This window comes from Xyrauchen texanus, chromosome 49 (genome assembly GCF_025860055.1).
Source record: "Xyrauchen texanus isolate HMW12.3.18 chromosome 49, RBS_HiC_50CHRs, whole genome shotgun sequence".
NCBI classification, from domain to species: Eukaryota; Metazoa; Chordata; class Actinopteri; order Cypriniformes; family Catostomidae; genus Xyrauchen; species Xyrauchen texanus.
Window position 1 is genome coordinate 17320335 of NC_068324.1, and position 24568 is coordinate 17344902.

The 24568-nt window shown below is 36.2% G+C and overlaps 2 protein-coding genes across 2 annotated transcripts in view; one reads left to right on the plus strand and one right to left on the minus strand.

Moving 5' to 3' along the window:
* Positions 1-86: 86 nt before the first annotated feature.
* Positions 87-18369, minus strand: LOC127640195 (sulfide:quinone oxidoreductase, mitochondrial-like). The gene is made up of 10 exons (XM_052122633.1): positions 18121-18369; positions 13134-13363; positions 10273-10443; positions 7436-7489; positions 6182-6376; positions 5393-5602; positions 5126-5309; positions 1893-1960; positions 699-877; positions 87-576 (listed from the first exon to the last, which is right to left on the minus strand). The coding sequence occupies exons 2-10, from the start codon at positions 13350-13352 to the stop codon at positions 519-521; spliced, it is 1338 nt and encodes a 445-aa protein (XP_051978593.1). The 5' UTR covers positions 13353-13363; positions 18121-18369; the 3' UTR covers positions 87-518.
* A 2290-nt stretch (positions 18370-20659) lies between these two features.
* LOC127640093 (phospholipid-transporting ATPase ID-like) overlaps positions 20660-24568 on the plus strand; it is a 45299-nt gene continuing 41390 nt past the window's right edge. Inside the window, exons 1-2 of the mRNA XM_052122487.1 lie at positions 20660-20767; positions 23774-23841. The gene's annotated coding sequence lies outside the window, so the exon portion shown is untranslated. The remainder of the gene's footprint in view (positions 20768-23773; positions 23842-24568) is intronic.

A 24568-nucleotide genomic window follows, 5' to 3' on the forward strand; every position in this document is an offset into this window, starting at 1 on the left:
TGGAAGATGGATTTTTGTTGCACTCACTCATTAATAACGTTCTGTTATTTTTTAACAAAAAAAAAAAAAATTACATAGTGTAGCTTAAAAGAATAATGTTCTTTATTCCCATATTTTCATATAAGACATTTCTGTAAGATTGATGCATGGATAGTTAATCAAGGAAACTCACAATAAGTAGTATGTCATTTCAATGACTCGGACATTGAATATGCCATTTTGAAAAGCATAGCCAAAATGCTTTTATATATATCACTGCGATCAGACATTGTACATACTAATCTGTATGTTATTGTATATAAACATGTAACACAACTAAACAAGCAAGCATTAACAACCAGAAATTATAAATAGGCTTCAATTTTGGCACCAAATCCTAAACACTGGCCAGTCACAATTTATCAAACACTTTGTGCCTTTAATAATGTAAAATAATACATTGTGTCTGTTCCCATGTAGTATGCATCTGGGAATGAAATAGAGCATACTACATTGTGTCTGTTCCCATGTAGTATGCTCTATTTCATTCCCAGATGCATGATTGTCCGGTAAGGTCCTGGGCCTCCCCAAAGTCCCCTTAAAAAAAGACATTTGACAAAGGAAATAAAATAAAGAGAGAGAGAAAGAGAGAAAGACGTCAGGTTTGGTATCAACTAATACAAAGGCATTAAAAAGGTCAGTATGTGATGAGAACTCACTTGAGAAGTCCATGCCAATAGAGATGAGGCATTACGTCGGCTTTCATGTGGTACATGATCCTACTCTCTTTACTCTGGTCCACAGGAAAGGTCTCCAGGGGTTTCCCATCATAATCAAATTCTGCCAAGATGACTGTGTTGTAGCTTGTAACCAGTGGGCAAGAGGTGTAACCATCATACTGTGGAATAAAGTGTTTTCCAGTTGTACACCGTACTGGTCATTATGGCTACTATAAACTCTCTTATAATTAAAAAAGCCCAAATGTTAAAACAAGACCCACGTATGCATTTTCAGGTTAAAAGAAGTGGCATTTTGTTGATAATAAATTTTTATTTGATTTATTTGATTTGAATTTTGATATATAATAAAACATATTCAGATAATTAAAATGCATTACATTCCTGTAGCAGAAGAGTAATCATTAATAAGTCAATACAAAAAGCGGTTTTAGAATACAATGTACTTATTGATACAAAATACTTATTGATCATAAGTCAATCATTGGCACACAGTTCACAGCAATCCATTTCACAAGTGAATTTGTCAATCAGTTGGGGATATTATGAGGGCTTGTTTAAGAGCCCGTCAATTTCAACAAGTGTCAGACATGCTTGTGTAGCGTCTCGGGTGCGTTGTCATAAACATAAAATGCTTAGTTCACTGTTTCAAGTTAAATATAGTTTAATACTCAATTTTTAAACACATCTTGAGATCTCTTAGATCGCATTTGCGCTCCTTCAAGTGTTTTGAATGCAAGAACGTAACGCATGTCTGTGCTGTGGGTTGTTTTCTTCACTGTATAAACTGGGCATTGCTCATACAGCTGAAATTTCACTTACTGCCCTCTGGAGTAAACAGGTGGTACTACAAGCTTGCATTTCTCAGGAATCTTCCTTATTATGGTGCGATTAATTGCGTAAATGTTTTTAACGCGTTATTTTTTGTCAAAAAAAATTAACGCGTTAAATCGACAGCCCTAATATATATATATATATATATATATATATATATATATATATATATATATATATATATATATAGTTCCCAAACACTCCTAATTCCCCACTATACTGCTACAGTTATGTCCTTACATATGTCAATTCCCTTTGAGTTTTGCCAATGTAGAAGCAAACTGTAGTAATTTCTGACGCTTCTACAATGATGAGCTGCAGTTTATCATCAAACACACTTACTGTCTTATCTGGCATCTGTTTCTTCAGAATTCTGCTGACAGTTCGGTCAAGTACTGCAGACTGTGCGGCTAGAGAAAAATGATCACAGATTTAATTTCACTAAAATAAGATACCATGTTGACACTGGTCTCACCAGACTAATTGGCTCAAATCAACAGTAAATGGAAAATCAGCTTATAAGTAGCTACCAATTAAGGTTATAAACAAAGGTTAGACAGCTTCTAAACATGTTGGATGATTAGGGATAATTAAGACAAAACATTTAATGAGCTGGGACTTCTCAAAAGCATTTACCTCCATTGCTTAGAGAAGCCTATGACAATTTGAACTTGTTTTAACTAGGGCTGTCAATTTAACGTGTTCAGTGTGATTAATTACATAAAAGATAATGCGTTAAAAGAATTAATGTAATTAATCATATCCACGGACCTTAATATGGAATAGCATTGGAGCAATTCAAGCTTGAAGCAACAGTCGCCTACAGCTTGCTCACTGGGGTTATTAATACAATTATCATTTAATTATTTTTAAACACTATTAAAATCGTATTTGATCTAAATTACACAATGATGATTAATCGACTTTATAGACATTACAGTTTTATCGTCTGTTAATGCTGATATTCTGTAAAGCTGCTTTGAAACGATGTGTGTTGTGAAAGGCGCAATACAAATAAAATTGACTTGACTTGAAGTACCACCTGTTTTCAGCCAGGGGCAGTAAGCAAAACTTTGAACAGCGGTGAAACACTTTCTTATGATGTGATACATTCATATGAGCAGACAGAAAAGTACGTTTGAAGTAAGTTTGAAGTAAGTTTGGAGAAGAAGAAATAGAAATAAACCTTGTGTAAATTGTCAGATTTACGCTAAGCTAAAATGCTATTTCTAGCCATTTTACATGCACATGTTACCAGACACAATCATATTTTTATATCAAGAAAATTCACATTGGATCATAATTTATTTTTTCTAGTAAGACCTTTTGATATTAGTGCAAAAATCATATTCTTGATAATAATTTTTGTATTGTTTTCCTGTAAAAAAAAATAAAAAAAAATCTTAAAAACAAGATCACTTTGATTAATCTTGTTTTTGAAACAACACTGCATCAGATATTTAGGTTTTTCAGAGAATGTATTTTTAACATGTGTATTTTTTCTTACTGTACTAGGAAAGTTTTTATAGTCAAAACAAGTGAAAAAATTTACCAGTGCTGAAGAAGTAATCCAAAGTATTTACAATACGTTACTGACTTTCAGTAATCTAAAGGAATATATGTTACAAATTACATTTTACAGCATGTATTCTGTAATCTGTAGTGGAATACATTTCAAAAGTAACCCTGCCAATTTTACACAATCAATAAAAAAAATGTTGCCCTCAAAAGCAACCAAAATATAATCGTAATATTTTATTGAACTCTCTGAAAAGTGAAACGTTTGTATCCACATTGACAACAACATAAGGTACTTCAGATGTTGAAAAACATTATACAGATAATAATATAAAAATAACATAACACACAAGTGATCACTTATCATTTGATTACAGCCTATGTTTCAGTTTATCCAATTCAAAGCACTTGCATACCAATGACTTGTTCCAAATCCGTGCTATCCATGGTTTTCTTGGCTACAACTTCCACAGTTTTAATGAAAAATACTGTTACAGTTAACTGGGATAAATGTTAGTAAGGGTGTTGATGTTAGATGTGTAAAGTTTTATAGCTGATGCTGGAGATTAGCGGGTGTTTCTCTTTCCCTCCTCAATGCTTTTCAGAATGTCGGCATTGTCAAGATTTTTCACATGATGTTTGAACTGCTCCAAGGTACTTTAAAATAGCAAATTTTCATGTAAAATTCAAATGGGTCGCATGCGCAAAGATATCAATGGAAGCCCGAATTAATCGTGCATGTGAACCGCTCTGTGTTGTCACGAGAGCTCACATTTTAAGTAGCGCCGAATTGACGTGCTCGCACTGATCCTGTCACTGGTCTGGAGCTCGCGTTTCGCGGGAAGCTCGGTTGAGGCGTGCCTACGGCGCATGGATAGCAGAGCACAATTTGGTTTCACAGACACTGCGCAGAACCGTGTCCCACATGAAAAGTATATTTAGCACTCAGAAAGTCAAATGAATGTAATAAGGTTGTTTTTTCACCCTGAAGGAAATATGTACGGATGTGGCTGACATGAGAGTATTAAAATAAAGTTACATCTTTTTTTTTCTTCTCCCATTTTCTCCCCAATTTGGAATGCCCAATTCCCAATGCACTCTAAGTCCTCGTGGTGGCGTAGTGACTCGCCTTATTCCGGGTGGCGGAGGACGAATCTCAGTTGCCTCCACGTCCGAGACCGTCAATCCACGCATCTTATCACGTGGCTTGTTGAGGGCGTTACTGCGGAGACATCCGTGTGGAGGCTTCACGCTTTTCTCCGTGGCATCCACGCACAGCTCACCATGCACCCCAACGAGAACAACACATTATAGCGATCACGAGGAGGTTACCCCATGCAACTCTACCCTCCCTAGCAACGGGGCCAATTTGGTTGCTTAGGAGACCTGGCTGTCTTTCAGCACACCCTGGATTCAAACGCGCAAATCCAGGGGTGGTAGTCAGCATCAATAACACTGAGCTACACAGCCTCCCACCCCCAAAAATAAAAGTACATCTTAAAAAAATGTCTATATCGATATTTACGCATTGTATCGCTAACATCGAATCGTTGGTTATTGGATCGATGCATCGATCCAGATCAATGAATAGTTACACCCATAATTTGTACATTGACACTTCCTTAGAAAAGCCCATATAATATACATCTATCTTGGACAGATTGACAAATTTAATTGCAAAATGGATTTCTGTGGACTTAAGCCAACGACAGGCCTATGCTCAAAAATATGGAAATAAACAATACATTGTCTTCTAAAATCCCTTTTTGAATTGTGTTTTCAATGCTTTTAATGCAATGCATTTTAATTGTTTGAAATATTTTGTTTAATAAATTTAACATTTATAATTATTTATAATGAATTAATCATTATATATTAAATTATTGTTATTTGGGTGCTCACTATTTTGTTATTTAATCAGCATATCATGCAATTAATTCATGTAAAAATGTAATCGATTGACAGCCCTAGTTTCAATCAAAACAACACTGTTATTATTTTACTACTACATTTCAAACACAAAACCAAAGTAAATAATAGATTGTTAGGTTTCTTACCTACTGCTGCTGCCGTTTTGGATGTTGGTAGGTTGGTACAGTCTCCGATACCAAATACATTGGAGTACTTCTTATGCTGAAGTGTGTCCTTATTTAGATCTAGCCAGCCGCTCGCATCCTCCAGCAAAGATCCTTTCAGCACAGCAGGCGGTCCCATCGGAGGGGTAACGTGGAGAAACTCGTACTATGACCAAGAAGAAGGGCACATGAGACACTCAATGTACAAAAACAGAAGAGGATGTTTTTGTCGAAAGTAACAATGGTTACCTCGAAAATCTTTGTCTCTCCAGGTTTGTCAAGATTCTCAAAAACTGCCTCCCCTTTGTCAGCCCTGACCTCAATGAGGTTATGTCTGAGGTTTACATTAAGGTCGCGACTTTTCACAATCTCCCACAAGGAATCAGCATATTTCTTGACCCCAAACAGCACGGGCAAGGAGGTATTGAAAATAATGTTGGCTTTGGACCTTTTTCCTGTCTTAAAAACAAAAACACTTTTACAACTATTATACTGAAAATTTAAGTACAAATACTACATTTTAAGCAGTAAATATTAATGGTAATTTCAGTCTAACAAAAAAACTGGCAACCATTGTACAGTGATGGTATTAGATGTTAATAATATGGTATTTTGATATACAGCATACTGTGGCACTGAATGATTATTACCATATTCATTTACCATAATTTTTCCAAAAACATGGTATTTCCATAGTTAATGTAAAAAAAAAAAAACATAGTATTACCATAACATGTAAAAAAAATTAAAAAAACATGGTATTACCATTAGTATATGTCCAAGAAATACCATGGAATTACCATGATATTTGTCCAAAAACATGTTATTTCAAAGTTCATGTCCATAAAAACACAGTATTACCATGGTACAATGTCCAAATGTATGGTGTATAATGTATGGTGTATAAATAAAGGATCATGATAAGTGTGCATAGTACATAATATTTATGAATCAAATCATGGTCATAACCAATTGTCAGGGACTTCACTGGAACTTATCACAATGAATGTTTAGATCATGCCATCTTAAACAGAATACCTTTCTCAGGAAGGCATCAGAGAGATACATGATTTTTTGAGGGGCTCCTGCACATTTGATGGGAGTGTTTGGGAAGGTGAACACAGCATTGCCCTCTTTGAAGTTCTTCAAGGCATTCCATGTCTTTTCCACCGTTTGCACAGAGTAGTTTGAACCAATTTTGGGATGTTCAAAGCCTTCTGGCAGGCCCTTGATCTGCAATTAAAAGAAGAAAATCTATTAAACTGACCAATTTTGAAAAGAATTTCCCAACATGTCAAAGACTGAATACATGTATCGCTAATGGACATTTCACAATTGTTAACCCAAGATCATTTTTAATCCTGGGATAACATAATCCTGAGTTATTTACGTATTTATTTTTAAACCCTCAAGTACATCCAAAGTCTTTTTAGTAAGTCAGTTCACTCAGCGGCCATAATTGGAATGCTCATGGGGAGCTACAGTACTTTTCTATGTAAACAAGTGGCATGCAAGTGCAGCTCCTATCTTCTTGAATGTTGAAAGACCGAAATCTACAAAATGGTTGGTCAAGATTATGAACAAAGAACATCAAATCAGCAGTAAAATCTGACAACACCAGTATCATAAATTGCGCTACTTTACCTCATATTACAAAAAAATACATTTTATACCTCGTATAGCTATTGTGCATGCATGTTCTACAGTTGATTGACAGGTGATCTCTGTCTCTAAAAGGTGATTGGCTCAAATCACCTGAAGGCGGGACTTCCTTTCTACATCTGTTGGACGTTCTAAATTCTCCCATTCATTTTAATAGAAGTGACCCATCTCTGCTAAATAGTCTCTGGTACATTACAGACTCTCATTCTATTTTAATAACTAACAAATCATTTTACTTACAAATACTGTATATTGTTAGGTATGACACTATGTACATAGACACAAAATCCAAACAAATCAGTGCTTGAAATTGTATTAAACTTATTAAACTTTATTTAATGGAACTTTGATATAAAGTCTGCCAGACAAATATAATTAACAGTCATGACATTAAGATTTGGACATTTCCTCTGGACTGATGTGTCAACACTATGAAGCCACACCCAAACTGTTAGAATAAAGCTACAAATGCTAGGAATGTTTCCTTTTAAACAAAATTTTCCATGCATCACAACATTTGATCCCATCATATATTTCATGAATTGAGGTTTGATCACATCATAGAATAGCAATTTAATCTTCATACAGATGGAATGACAATAAAAACAAATGCTATCAATCATAACTTACCTTTTCATAATGCAACTCAAGACCAAGTGCAACAATCAGATAATCATAGGAAATCTGAAAGAAAATAAGTTAATCTAACAATGTTAATGCAATATTGTAAATGGTAATGCAACACACCCATGTAACATCATATTTCACTTTATATCAACAACTATTTCAAAGAGATTTTAGAATGACATATCTTCAGGGGTTCAATAAAATCTGCAAAGTCATCATGCTATCATCATGTTGTCATCAAGTCAAATTGTGCAATAATCACAACAGTGCATTCATTTAAATGCAATATCACAACTTTCAACAACAGAGCAGGTCTTAATAAGTCAAGATTCAGGAGTTCTGATTTTTCTATGCCCTGCCAAAAGTTTCACTGGCCCAAAAATTTGATAAAAGATACATTATATTTTAAGCATTATATTTTTTCATTTGCAAAAACAAAAACAAAAAATGTGTGTTTGTGTGTGTGAGTGTGTATATATATATATATATATATATATATATATATATAAATATACACTGGTGGCCAAAAGTTTAGAAATATTTGCAGCAATGACAGCTTTGCAGATCCTTGACATTCTAGTTGTCAGTTTGTCCAGATTTTCAGGTGACGATTTACCCCATACTTCCTGTAGCACTTGCCATAAATGTGGCTGTCTTGTCTTCTCACACACCTTACAGTCTAGCTGATCCCACAAAAGCTCAATGGGGTTAAGATCATAACACTCTTTTCCAATTATCTGTTGTCCAATGTCTGTGTTTCTTTGCCCACTCTAACCTTTTCTTTTTGTTTTTCTGTTTGAAAAGTGGCTTTTCTTTGCCATTCTTCCCATGAGACCTGCACCCCTGAGTCTTCTCTTTACTGATGTACATGAAACTGGTGTTGAGCGGGTAGAATTCAATGAAGCTGTCAGCGGAGGACATGTGAGGCGTATATTTCTCAAACTAGAGACTCTGATGAACTTATCCTCTTGTTGAGTTGTACTGTTACATCCCAGGATGTATTTGTTGGTTCCTTCCTTATTATCAACTTATTTTGTTCAATTGCATCTATAGATGTACAATATGTCATTGGCCTTATTGCAATTGGAGATTTTGTCCACTAGGTTTTGTGGATTTCCTGTCCCAGACAGTTGTGTTTGATGTATTGCTGCCACATAGTGTTGTTGTGCTCATCATCTATTGTTGTAAATAGTGAGTTGAAGGTAACTGTTGTTGAAGTTTACCTTAATCATTGTGTAAATATTGTAAATTGTAAATACAATGTAGTATACAATAGTTAAGTGTGGAAGCTGTAGGGATGTGGGTGCCATTTTTGTTTAATCTTTTATCTTTTCTCCTGTGTTTTGGTTAGTGAGGGAGGTAGGAAAGTTAAAGTTGTTTATTTGCACTTTCTATGGTAGGTAAGGTAGTTTTGACTCCCCAACAGATATTTAAGTTTTGATTGTTATTTTGGCCTTTGCCTCCTCCTGAAGCCTTTTTGACTTTTCTTGTTTTGATTAAATAAATACTTTGTTTTGGATTTTAAACTCAGTGATCATTGAGTGCTGGATGGCAGAAGGGGAAAACCAAACGTTTTTAATTTTGTTACTCCTCCCCAACCCTAGACTGGGGTGGGACGTAACAGTACATCTGTCCTTCCACATCTCTTTCTGTCCTTGTTAGAGCCAGTTGTCCTTTGTCTTTGAAGACTGTAGTGTACACCTTTATATGAAATCTTCAGTTTTTAGGCAATTTCAAGCATTGTGTAGCCTTCATTCCTCAAAACAATTATTGACTGATGACTTTCTAGAGAAAGGTGTTTTTTTGCAATTTTTGACCTAATATTGACCTTAAGACATGCCAGTCTATTGCATACTGTGGCAAGTCAAAAACAAACACTAAGACAATGTTAAGCTTCATTTAATGAACCAAATATCTTTCATCTGTGTTTGATATAATGGCAAGTGATTTTCTTGCACCAAATTAGCAATTTAGCACGATTACTCAAGCATAAGGTGTTGGAGTGATGACTGCTGGAAATGGGGCCTGTCTAGATTTGATCAAAAATGACTTTTTTCAAATAGTGATGGTGCTTTAACATCAGTAATGTCTTGACTATACTTTGTGATCATTTAAATGCCACTTTGGTGAATTAAAGTACCAAATTCCTTCTGAAACAGCAAAATCTGTAGATTATTCCAAACTTTTCGATGCTAATATTTATTTTATCAATGTTTTTAAAGAAAACCCCCAAAACGTGTGTGTATATACACACACATTTTTGGGGGGTTTTCTTTGAAAACATTGATAAAATAAATAATAAATAAAAATACTTTCAATGTGCAATAATAGCTGGAAATTATACAGCTAATAATATTAAACCCTATAACAGATTTAAATTCATAAACACATTTGATGGAAAACAATGGCACAAAACATTGCTGACTGATTTATAATGTTCAACCCATTCTAACATATTATTACAAGACTATCACAAATCATTCTCACAATTAAAAAAAAACCATCTATATTAGTCAGATAAATAACATAAGATATTAAAATCAGGAGAATTAGCAAAAACAATGATCAATACATCCCACAAAAGCGCTAAGCATTAAACATGGACAAAATCAACAGATCTGACATTTAGTGACAATGCAGTACAGGCCTCAGGCCATCATTACTGTTGAGCCTTGAAAAGCATTTCATTTACAAGTTTTCACAAGTTTTAAAAAGACTAATTTTCATTCCTTTCCCTTCTGATCCTATGCAGAGAAAACAAACCCTACTATTTCACAATACTGACACTTGACACTCTAAGGCACTTTAACACCATAACTAGCCTAAATACTGTTCCATACCTTATTTCCAGAGTCTGTGTAAACAGTATTGTTCTGAGGGTCAAATTCTGCCACTTTAGACTCGACCCACCTCACCCCTGTGGGTATAACACTTGTTGTTGTTCGTCCAGAAGAGGCAACATTTTTAGCCCCTGCACCAACTAACGTCCATATAGGTTGATAGTAATGCATCTGGAGTAGAATGAAAAGTTAATTATATAATAATGTTTAAAATTATAGTAAATGACAGAATTGATATTTTAAGGTGAACTATCCCTTTAATGACAAGATACAACTACAAGCTACAGAGCAAAGCTTTTGATATATTAGAAAATGGAAAATAAGCCACTAAGGGCATTAAAATGAACTTCATCTTTAAACTTGTAATGTTAAAAATACAATGTAATGTACATGCAAACATTATGTAACTGTATAATATATATATATATATATATATATATATATATATATATATATATATATATATATATATATATACACACTCACCTAAAGGATTATTAGGAACACCTGTTCAATTTCTCATTAATGCAATTATCTAATCAACCAATCACATGGCAGTTGCTTCAATGCATTTAGGGGTGTGGTCCTGGTCAAGACAATCTCCTGAACTCCAAACTGAATGTCAGAATGGGAAAGAAAGGTGATTTAAGCAATTTTGAGCGTGGCATGGTTGTTGGTGCCAGACAGGCCGGTCTGAGTATTTCACAATCTGCTCAGTTACTGGGATTTTCACGCACAACCATTTCTAATGTTTACAAAGAATGGTGTGAAAAGGGAAAAACATCCAGTATGCGGCAGTCCTGTGGGCCAAAATGCCTTGTTGATGCTAGAGGTCAGAGGAGAATGGGCCGACTGATTCAAGCTGATAGAAGAGCAACTTTGCCTGAAATAACCACTCGTTACAACCGAGGTATGCAGCAAAGCATTTGTGAAGCCACAACACGCACAACCTTGAGGCGCATGGGCTACAACAGCAGAAGACCCCACGGGATACCACTCATCTCCACTACAAATAGGAAAAAGAGGCTACAATTTGCAAGAGCTCACCAAAATTGGACAGTTGAAGACTGGAAAAATGTTGCCTGGTCTGATGAGTCTCGATTTCTGTTGAGACATTCAGATGGTAGAGTCAGAATTTGGCATAAACAGAATGAGAACATGGATCCATCATGCCTTGTTACCACTGTGCAGGCTGGTGGTGGTGGTGTAATGGTGTGGGGGATGTTTTCTTGGCACACTTTAGGCCCCTTAGTGCCAATTGGGCATCGTTTAAATGCCACGGCCTACCTGAGCATTGTTTCTGACCATGTCCATCCCTTTATGGCCACCATGTACCCATCCTCTGATGGCTACTTCCAGCAGGATAATGCACCATGTCAGAAAGCTCGAATCATTTCAAATTGGTTTCTTGAACATGACAATGAGTTCACTGTACTAAAATGGCCCCCACAGTCACCAGATCTCAACCCAATAGAGCATATTTGGGATGTGGTGGAACGGGAGCTTCGTGCCCTGGATGTGCATCCCATAAATCTCCATAAACTGCAAGATGCTATCCTATCAATATGGGCCAACATTTGTAAAGAATGCTTTCAGCACCTTGTTGAATCAATGCCACGTAGAATTAAGGCAGTTCTGAAGGCGAAAGGGGATCAAACACAGTATTAGTATGGTGTTCCTAATAATCCTTTAGGTGAGTGTATATAAAAAATGTATGTAACAGGTTCACAAGATGGGCAAGGAGGAGGCGGGAACCAGCTGAGCAGTCAATGCAAACAGACACAAAGGAACTTAAAGATAACATAAAACACACAAACATGCACACACAGTGGCCGTGTGCATCTCTCTCTCTCTCTCTGATGTCTCCGGCTCCCCTTTATCACTCTCCCGCTGACTGGCCAACTCAGCGTCAGGTGCGGTACTCAGCCCGGCCATGCCATCCTTCTCATCACACTGTGCTATGTTATGCTGTGACCTACTTGTCCACATAGTGAACATGCACTAAAATAGGAACTTGTTAAACCTAAATCCCAGTATGTGATGTGCATGACGCCTCAAGTACAACCAGGCTTACAATCTAGGAGTCTCTTAAAGGGACAGTGCACCTAAAATTAAATCCTCTTTCATCATCAACTGATCTTCATGTCATTCTAAAGCCATTTTTTTTCTTTTGTAGAACAGAAAAGGAGATTCCCATGCAACAAAATCACCATTAAAGTAATCCACATGACTTATATTCAAAGTCTTCTAATTTGTAAGTATTTTTTATGTATTGATTTTGCTACATTTACACCTCTCATCCAAACTTAAACAGTGTTTTCAACCACCAAAAGAGGTTATTTTGGAAACCTTTTCTAACACCAATGATGTTAGAAAAGTAAAGGAATGTTTTCAAACAAAATTTGACTATTGTGAGTGTGGCGTGAAACCATATAATAGTTTTTGAAAATCGTTATACTATGAAAATCTTCCCCTCTGCCATAGCTCTCAAATCTCATACGTGCATGTGCATATTCAAACTTGCCACGTTTTTTCACACCAAGTTGGACATCAATCACACCAAATGGCATTGGTAGTTGTGTTACGTAGCTAAACGCGATTTGCCAAATATGAATATGTGGATGCACGAATGAGATTTAAGGTCTGCAGCGGAGGAGATGATTTTCAGTGAATAATATCCTAAATTTTGGTCTGTTCCTCACAGCAAGCTATTATATAACTTCAAAAGACTCCGAATACACAACATGAGTCATATGGACTACTTTTATGGTTATTATATAGTGGGGGTTTTTTGTGAATGGACTCTTTAAGCTGTTTAAAAAAGCTGACACACTTGAAAGGAAAAGAGCAATGAAGCATACCTTACTGGGCTCCACGATGGCCACATTTTCCGCACCAACCTTTCTTTTCATACGCGCAGCCATTGCTATGCCACCACTCCCACCACCAAGCACAAGAACTTTATAGTGATCCTTAGAGGCCAACAAACAGCTGGTGTGAATTTGCGAGTGAATCACAGAGAAAACTCTGCAGTACTGCCTCGACAGCAGCAACAGCTGTGGATGTAGGGTGCCTGCCATGGCCTGGACTTCTGTTCGAAAACAAGAGGAGGGAGTAAACATGTTACAGCGAGAGTGGGTGCCCTGCAACCACAGCAGTTAGGGCTGGGTGTCCATTCAGATTCCCTGATTTGATTTGATTCTGATTCACAAGCTCTCAAGACGATTCCAATATGATTTGATTGGCGATTCATTTGAGTATATTTCAGTTATAATATCCATTTTGCTTACATGTAAAAGAAATTCTCTCTCAGCTTATGCTGTAAATTATACAGGGAACCTTCTAACTTGGTACATGACAAAAATATTAATTAGAAACAATGACAACAGGGCCCAAACTATGCTGTTCAATTGCTATTCATTTAGCAAATGCAATAATCAACACAACCAAAACTTAAGTCAACTTTAAAGTAAAAGTAAAATATAAATCTTGGGATTTTTAGAATGGATATCAGGATCATTCAAATGAAGGATGGATATCATAAATCATAAAATAAATATTTTTACTAAGACTGTCGATTTAATGTGTTAGTTTTGTGTGAGTAATTAAATAAACAAATAACATGTTCAATTTTACACCAATCATTCCCCGATCTGTACATAAATTCCGAAACAAGGAATGTTCCTACTATCTGAGCAATTAAAGCTTGATGTACCTCCTGATAAACCAAGCAGCAGGCAGCACACAGCCTTTCAAAGACGTGCTTTTGCATTCATTCACAGAGGAGCTGGGATCTTTTTTTCAAAGTTTCAAACTCTGTTTAACTTTTCACATCATCCTTAAAACACTGCGCTCAGTCCTAGAGGCACTTAAAACTAGTGAGACACGACACAACCAAAGTGAGATGTTCCAAAATCATTTGTCTGATGCACGAGTAAATAGACCAACAATTAAAAAAGAGAAGAAGAATATAGGCCAATAATTAGGTTATGTTCAATGATATGGAAATAAAGCAAACAATAATTTGACTTGTGCTTTACTTGTCTGTTGCCACAATATAGTATATGTATACGATGTAATATTTTTTAATTGTCTGAATTATAATATTTATTATATATTATATTTATAATTATTATATTCTAAATTCCCTTTATTTTGAGACTTTTTGCATTAAGAATTGATATGCGATGAATTGCAATTAATTCAATTAAGCGGCATATCATGTAATAAATTGGAAAACATTTAAACCGATTGGCAGTCCTAATTTTTTTTCTCTCCCTTTTTTCCCAATTTGGAATGCCCAATTCCAAATGCGCTCCAAGTCCTCTCTCTAACAGGACCAACTCATCACCATAATCATACGCTAGATTTAATTCTGTCATATGGTGTTGATGTTGATAATATAGAAATTCTGCTCCTCCAATTTTTTTTTTCTCCCTTTTTTCCCAATTTGGAATGCCCAATTCCAAATGCGCTCCAAGTCCTCGTGGTGGCATGACTCGCCTCAATCCGGGTGGTGGAGGACAAATCTCAGTTGCCTCTGTGTCTGAGACCGTCAATCCGTGCATCTTATCACGTGGCTTGTTGAGCCTGTTACTGTGGAGACACGTGTGGAGGCATCTCGCTATTCTCCGCAGCATCCACACACAACTCACCACCCACAGAGAGCAAGAACCACATTATAGTGACCACAAAAAGGTTACCCCCTGTGATTCTACCCTCCCTAGCAACCGGGCCAATTTTGGTTGCTTAGGAGATCTGGCTGGAGTCACTCAGCACAGGCAGTCCTAATTTTTAAAGAATGGAAAGGATGACAACTCAGTCTGAAGAATAAAATAGGATTTATAGACAATTGGAAGAGTTTTTGGGGTAGACTTGACCTACTAAAGAGAGACGGACTCCATCCCTCCAGGGAAGGTGCCGCTCTCCTCTCTAGTAATTTGGCTTATAGTCTTAATAATGATAGTATTTGACTAACTGGGGCCCAGGTCAGGAAGCAGACAAACTGGTTAATCCGAACGTCTGCAAGCTGCCTTGAGACGTCACATAAACTACAACACATAGAGACTGTATCACCTAGATATCTCATAGAGACTGTGTCTGTTCCCTGAACTACCAAACACAATCACTAAATCATTTAGACAAAAATGTATTACGGTCAAACTTGAACAAAACAAACAAATTAAAAATACACATCATATAAAAATAGGGCTACTAAACATTAGATCTCTTTCTACCAAAGCACTAATTGAAATGATTACAGATCATAGATCGGATGTGCTCTGTTTGACTGAAACCTGGCTTAAACCAGATGAATATATTAGTTTATATGTATCTACTCCCCCAGGTTATTGTTATAAACATGAGCCAAGTCTGAAGGGTCGAGGTGGAGGTGTTGCTACAATTTACAGTGAAGTTTTTGGTGTTACTCAGAGGACAGGATACAAATGTAAGTCTATTGAACTAATAATGCTTAATGTGACACCGTCAGATATAAATAAAAAATCTCTGTCGTCTTTTGTCCTTGCTATATAGATCACTCAGGACGTATTCTGATTTCCTTGGTGAATTTGCAAATTTATTATCAGATCTTGTAGTTACTGTAGACGTTCACAACATTCACATAGATAATGAAAATGATACATCGGGATTAGTATTTATCGATATTCTCAACTCTCTAACAGGACCAACTCATCACCATAATCATACACTAGATTTAATTCTGTCATATGGAGTTGATGTTGATAATATAGAAATTCTGCAGCAGAGCGATGACATCTCAGATCATTACCTCGTCTCTTGTATGCTGCAATCAGCTAATGTTACTCAATCTACACCACGCTATCGTTCAGGTAGAACTATTCTTTCGACCACTAAAGATAGCTTCACTAATAATCTTCCAAATCTATCTCATACACTCAATAAACCCCAAAGCCCAGAAGAACTTGATGAAGTAACAAAAAATATAAATGCAGTCTTCTCTAGCACTCTTGATATTGTCGCCCCACTTCGATTAAAGAAAATTAAAGAAATAAGCCCTGCACCATGGTACAATGATCAAACTCATGCTCTCAATGGCAGCTAGGAAAATGGAACGCATGTGGAAAAATACAAAATTAGAAGTATTTCGTGGTGCATGGAAGGATAGTGTCTGTAGATACAGACAGGCACTACAAGCTGCCAGGTCAGAATATTTTAGTAAACTCATAGAAAATAACCACAACAATCCTAGATGTTTATTCAGTACTGTGGCTAAATTGGTTAGGAATAAAGCCTCAACAGAACCAGATATTCCGTCGCAGCACAAGAGTAATGACTTCATGAATTTCTTTACAGATAAAATTGAAATAATCCGAAATATAATTGGAATTATGCAATCATCTGTCATAGCACCTCAGAAAACAGTGTCTAATAATTTTCCTCACGTCATAGGCCATGAAGAGCTAACAACACTTGTCGAAACATCAAAAGCCACAACATGTTTGTTAGATCCTATACCAACTAAGCTCTTAAAAGAGGTATCTCCTGTAATTTCAGAACCTCTTCTTAATATTATTAACTCCTCACTATGCTTAGTAAATGTCCTAAGAAACTTTAAACTGGCAGTTATCAAACCTCTTATTAAGAAGCCACAAATTGATCCTGGAGAACTTTCTGATTATAGACCGATTTCAAATCTCCCGTTTATGTCAAAAATACTAGAAAAGGCAGTATCCTCCCAATTATGTTCATTTCTACAGAGAAAAAGTATATACAAAGAATTTCAGTCAGGATTTAGGCCTCATCACAGTACAGAGACTGCACTTATCAGAGATACAAATGACTTGCTCTTATCATCTGATCGCGACTGCATTTCTCTTCTAGTGCTTTTGGATCTTAGTGCTGCAATCAACACGATAGATCACAACATTCTCTTGAATAGGCTAGAGAATTATGTTGGCATTTGTGGAGTTGCGTTAGCATGGTTTAGGTCATATTAAGTCACAACCCCTATATTCACAATCATAAAGGTTTCTAGCTGGAGATTTATGGTAATTGCTTTTGGTTTTAGATGTTTAATCAGCTGGTGTGCCAAGGTCAACCTGGTAATGGTTTGGTTAACCTTGTTTCAAATCCCAGCTTGAATTGGTTTACCAGCTTGGCCACACTGTAAGAAATGTTTTGTCAGCTAACGTAAAAACATATTTCATTGTACTACAACACAGTAATAAAATGTAACAGTGAAATTATTCTTTCTATCACACCCACCCCCACACATATATGTCAGTTAAACTAAAGCCCAGTGATGATACCTGACACACTGGACAGCTGTGCCTCAAAACATAGTAGGCTGCCTACCTAGACAGCATTTTTGGGCATACGACGTAGTAAGCTACTGACATTTTCAAACAGTCTAACCAACAGAAAGTGTTTAGAACAATTGATGTAGTTAGCTCCCTAGCTAGAAAGCATTTTTGCCTCAAAAAGGCTGTCTAGGATGGCAGCTCATAGGTTTTGAGACACAACTTAAATGTCCACAGACTGTCAAGCCCATTCTTATTCTGTATCCCCAACAATAACATATAGGCCTAGGCATGTAAATCCAGTCTGCATTGCAAGGTCAGACATGTCAAATAGTGCATTTAAAATGCTGATCTCAATGACTGAATTATGAGATAAAGGTGTGCAATGCTTGTTTTATTATGTCCACATGCTGCTGCTGTATGCAAATCTGCAGTCAAATTGCGAATGTATGTTAGGCCTATGTCGTGTCCTTCCAAATGTTCACGACATAACAATAACAACGCATCCTTATTTTTGACACATATCGATAATTAAACTTAATGCACATGTAAAATAAAGGCTTACCAAAATCGGTGCGTCGTGTTTAATAGACCTGTTGGTGGTGGTGTTTCAACTGACATTGATCATGTGACAGCTGCGGTTTGTTTTCCTGGTTCACTCCAGTTTGGCGAGGTTTATTATTCGTTTGCCAGTAACGTTACGTGATGATGTAATCTATGTCGTGAATAAATCTTTTATTTGGGATGATTGTCGTATCATAGCACGCCATGTCATTTTTGCGTTATTACACTGTAAAATACGCTGAACTTTGCTCGCACGTACACAACGAGAGCCGAAAAAAGTTTTTTTGCTGCCGTGATCGTCCACAAGGTGTCGTCATCGCACTAGATTCTGCTCAAAGCTGTTATAGTCTAAGCATGACTGGGTGAACAACAGCATAAACACTTTACACAGACTCGATAAAAGTTCATTAAAAAATGTAATTAAATGAACTTTTAAGCCGATTCCTTTCATCTCAATGATCCTGGTGCTTGTAATACAATGGGAAGAATTACACTTAGACACTTACACCACATTTAAAAATGTATGAATGTCACTGAATTAGAATACACTGGCAGCCAAAGGTTTGGAATAATGTACAGATTTTGCTCTTATAGAAAATCTGAACTTTTATTCACCAATGTGACATTCGCTTGATCACAATGTATAGTCAGGATATTAATAACGTGAAAAATGACTATTACAATTTGACAAAAATTTCAGAACTTCTTAAACTATTTAAAGAGTTCTCATTAAAAAATGAGAACTCATTTGCAGCAATGACAGTTTTGCAGATCCTTGACATTCCAGATGTCAGTTTGTCCAGATACTCCAGTGAGATTTCACCCCATACTTCCTGTAGCACTTGCCATAGATGTGGCTGTCTTGTCGGGCACTTCTCACGCACCTTACAGTCTGATCCCACAAAAACTCAATGGGGTTCAGATCCATAACACTCTTTTCCAATTATCTGTTGTCCAATGTCTGTTTTTTTGCCCACTCTAACCTTTTCTTTTTGTTTCAAAAGTGGCTTTTTCTTTGCAATTCTTCTCATAAGGCCTGCACCCCTGAGTCTTCTCTTTACTGTTGTACATGCAACTGGTGTTGAGCATGTAGAATTCAATGAAGCTGTCAGCTGAGGACATGTGTGTCTATTTTTCAAACTAGAGACTCTGATGAACATATCCTCTTGTTTAGTTGTACATCTGGCTGTCCACATCTATTTCTGTCCTTGTTAGAGTCAGTTGTCCTTTGTTTTTGAAGACTGTAGTGTACACCTTCATTATGAAATCTTCAGTTGTTTGGCCATTTCAAGCATTGTGTAGCCTTCATTCCTCAAAACAATGTTTGACTGACGAGTTTCTAGAGAAAGTTGTTTCTTTTTTTGCCATTTTTAACCTAAAGACATTCCAGTCTATTGCATACTGTTGCAGCTCAAAAACAAACACTAAGACAATGTTAAGCTTCATTTAACAAACCAAATGTCTTTCAACTGTGTTTGATATAATGGCAAATTATTTTCTAGTACCAAATGATCAATTTAGCATGATTACTCAAGGATAAGGTGTTTGAGTGATGACTGCTGATGGGGTCTGTCTAGATTTGATAAAAAATGACTTTTTCAAATAGTGATGGTGCTTTTACATCACTAATGTCCTGACTATACTTTGTGATCAGTTGAATGCCACTTTGGTGAATTAAAGTACCAATTTCTTTCTGAAACAGCAAATTCTGTTCATTATTCCAAACTTTTGGCCACCAGTGTAAATCATGTAGATAACACACTCTTCAAGCACAACTATGCACACAAATATGCTTATTATGTTTAATCATATAAAACAATAGATATACTGTTTAGATTAAGGTAAAATTAAGAAAATAACTAATTATTTGGAATTTTTATCTAATAAAAATGTTACTAATATATTGTAAATATAATGTATTTACTAATAGCCTACTAATATAATTTTACTAATAAAAACAATTATTATCAAGCATTTTCTGCACCAAACCATACTTACTTTTGAAAAAAGTCAAACATTTGTTATGGTTATACAGTATGTGAGGGATTGGACTTCATGTAGGCTAGTTTCAACATAACTACATATAAAACCGTTAGCTTCAATTCAGTTATGCATTTTTTTAATGGCCATACTATTAGGCTAAATACCTAAAAAAAAAAATGTGTGTTAATTATTTAATGTAATGCGACATTTTATACCATTACATTCATGAATAGCTGTCAATCATGCATTTGAATAGCTCGTGACTCGAATGTTGCGTCATTAACTGAAATAACGGACTTTATTCTGTGAGACGAAAGAAGATAACCTGCTTAGCCTATTTCAAATTTCAATATTACACCTATTGATACATTAAATATATATATATATATCTTCGAAGGTTGTTTTCACGTCTTGATCAACTTGTGTGTGTGTGTTCAGAACAAACGATGTTTTGCGCTTTACGGATTTGTACGAACTGAAATGATCGCGCGCGCGTGTGTGTGTGGTGGAGAGAGAGAGAGAGAGAGAGAGAGAGAGAGAGAGAGAGAGAGAGAGAGGTGATTCTGTAAATCTGTCTGGTGTTTTCCGCTTTATTTGTTATGGAAGTGTTACTCCACCCTGCCTCAGGAGTAGAGCCCTAGATGAATGGATGGAGCATGTTTTCGGTAAGCGTTTGACGTTTTGTTTCATTATGAATAATGTATCATGATAAAGTGCTGCTGAATGAGGTGTATTGATGCACCGCAGTTGTGAGCGATGAGCGTTACAGCATATATTACTGATGGTTATGCGTTAATTCAATGGGATATCATTGCCTTCTGTCGCAGATCGTGTATAAAACATGATAATTTATTGTAATCATCGAGCTTAATCAATTTATTTTATATCTACATCCCAACTCATTTTGACTATCTATCTATCTATCTATCTATCTATCTATCTATCTATCTATCTATCTATCTATCTATCTATCTATCTATCTATCTATCTATCTATCTATCTATCTATCTATCTATCTATCTATATTTGAAGTCAGAAGTTTACATACACTTAGGTTGAAGTCATTAAAACTAATTTTTTAACCACTCCACAAATGTAATATTAGCAAACTATAGTTTTTGCAAGTCATTTAGGACATCTACTTTGTGCATGACACAAGTCATTTTTCCAACAATTGTTTACAGACAGATTGTTTCACTTTTAATTGACTATATCACAATTCCAGTGGGTCAGAAGTTTACATACACTAAGTTAACTGTGCCTTTGTGCAGCTTAGAAAATTCCAGAAAATGATGTCAATCCTTTAGACAATTATAGCTTCTGATAAAAGGTATACTGAATTGGAGGAGTACCTGTGGATGTATTTTAAGGCCTATATTCAAACTCAGTGCCTCTTTGCTTGACATCATGGGAAAATCAAAAGAAATCAGCCAAGACCTCAGACAAAAAAAAAACACAAAATACGTGGACCTCCACAAGTCTGGTTCATCTTTGAGAGCAATTTTCAAATCCCAGAAGGTACCACGTTCATCTGTACAAACAATAGTATGCAAGTATAAACACAGGGACCACGCAGCCATCATACCGCTCAGGAAGCAGATGCATTCTGTCTCCTAGATTAATGTAATTTGCTGCGAAAAGTGCAAATCAATCCCAGAACAACAGCACAGGACCTTGTTAAGATACTGGAGGAAACAGGTAGACAAGTATCTATATCCACAGTAAAACGAGTTGTATATCGACACAACCTGAAAGGCTGCTCAGCAAGGAAGAAGCCACTGCTCCATAAGAGGAAAAAAAAAAAAGCTATAAAAAAAGCCAGAATACAGTTTGCAAATGCACATGGGGAAAAATATATTTTTGGAGAAATGTCCTCTGGTCTGTTTGGCCATGATGACCATTGTTATGTTTGGAGGAAAAAGGGTGAGGCTTGCAAGCCGAAGAACACTATCTCAACCGTGAATCATGGGGGTGGCAACATCATGTTGTGGGGGTGCTTTGCCGCATGAAGGACTGGTGCACTTCACAAAATAGATGTCATCATGAGGAAGGAAAATTATGTGGATAAGTTGAAGCAACATCTCAAGACATCAGCCAGGAAGTTAAAGCTCAGTCACAAATGGGTCTTCCAAATGGACAATGACCCCAAGCATACCTCTACAGTTGTGGCAAAATGGCTTAAGGACAACAAAGTCAAGGTATTGGAGTGACCATCACAAAGCCCTGACCTCAGTCCGATAGAACATTTGTGGGCAGAACTGAAAAAGTGTGTGCGAGCAAGGTGGTCTGCAAACCTGACACAGTTACACCAGTTCTGTCTGGAGGAATGGGACAAAATTCCAGCAACTTCATATGAGAAACATGTAGAAGGCTATACAAAATGTTTTACCCAAGTTAAACAATTTAAAGGCAATGCTACCTAATACTAACAAAGTGTATGTAAAATTCAGACCCACTGGGAATGTGATGAAAGCTGAAATAAATAATTCTCTCTACTATTATTCTGACATTTCAACTTCTTAAAATAAAGTAGTGATCTTAACTGAACTAAGACAGGGAATGTTTTCTACAAATAGATGTGAAAAAAAAATCTATATGTCTGTGTGTCTGTCCGTCCGTCTGTCCGTCCATCCGTCCACACACATACAGTACATATATAATTATATATGTCATTTAGGGTCAGTATTTCATTTGTCATTTAGTCATTTAGGGTCAGTATTTCAGGTGCCTTTATAGATTAAAGATTTCTGAATTTCCCCTAAATCCATGTTTATTTTCAATGAACCCCTTTGTCACACTGAGGATACTTTCATCATAATATACCTCTGACAGTAGTCACCTTTTCACTGCAAATCACTTTGTCTTGCTAACCCACCATATGGCAGGAAACTGCAAACTCTTGGTTTTATCGGGATCACCTGTGTTTACTGCATGCTAGCCCTGTGGTGTGTTCCTGTGATGGGTTTCCAAGGGCTACAGTTCCTTTGGGCTTTCATTAGGGTGATATGGGAGAACAATGTCAGACATAAAAAAGCTAGAATTGCGTGCTCTTTAAAAGACAATTACCTGTGTGACTCTAGATGATTCACTGTCATCCGCTTTGTGCCCTTTAATACAATCAAACATATCTAGATGAACAATATGACTTTGAGGAACTCGCTCTTAAAATTCGGTAGGAAGTCCTAAACATTTTACTTGACTTAAACTGCATCACTTCTGTCATATATTGGTGTAGTCAGTGTCTATCATAATTAAGGGCAATACTTGTGAACTTTGGGTGTGCATTTTGATCTATAGGCTGGGCAACTGTTTTTTGCTTTGTAGCACCATGGGGTGCCTCTCTTTGATAATTTGGCTTGGGTTGGTCCCCCTTGATCGTGTTTTGGCGTTAGTTTTGGGGGGGTGTCAGAAGTTTTTAGGGTGGGCACAAGGAAATGTAGGGGGGCGATGTCCCCCTAGCCCCCGTTAGACCTGGTCATGTTCATTCTGGAACAGTGTGAACAGAACCGTATTTAACACTCCAAACATGACCTTATTCTGCTTCTGTGTGAACATAGCCATAGTCTTCAAAACTAATTTCTGGTTATTTTGATCAGCATGATGTTGATGGAAAATGTATTATTTGTATTATTTAATGCTCACGCTTCATTTCCTGGCATAATGTTTTACAGAGAAACACTTAGAACCCATCGGAGATGGCCTGATATTATGGCAATTTGGAAGAAGGACGTCTGCTTTGGTAAGAATAGCTGCAAAAATCATATGCTTACATGCTTTCAAATGAGTTAAAGATGAAAAATATGAAAGCCAAAAAAATTAAATAAAATAACCCAGCTTTCATGTTTAGAAATGTTAATGTGTTTTCATGTTTTTGTAGTCAGTTTTTCCAAAATGTTGTAAAACCATGTGTTTAAAACAGTTCAGTGTGGTTTAATGTACTTTTGCTGTCATTTTAGGATTGATTTAAGATCTATTTCTTAGACTTATTAGTTAATACGGTAACTTTCCTAATTATAAATTGAGCTCAAATCATTGGTGAATCTCCCAAAGACATGACCAGGACACATTCACCCCAAAATCAAAAGAAAAAAATAAGAAATTATATTTTGCATAAAGATAATGAAGCCTAAAAACATTATTATGATGTTTGATTTCAAAATAATTATGCACATTCCAACCAATTCTCATTACCATAATGCAAAAAAATTTGCTTAATATGCTTAATCTGCATATTGTGCAGACGATTTTGTGTCGACATTCATACAGTTCAGGAAAAAAAGCAGTAAAAGTTCAAAAACATTGAAATAAACTGCCACTAAATGAAACACACAAATGTTTTATTGCCATCCGTTCATGAAGTCCGTTCATCTCATTGCTGGTTGTCCAGTCTTAAAAAAGAAGAATCGGTCGAACAAAAAGTTTGGTTGGTAGATGAGCAATCTAATTTGGAAATTGTCACAGTTGAC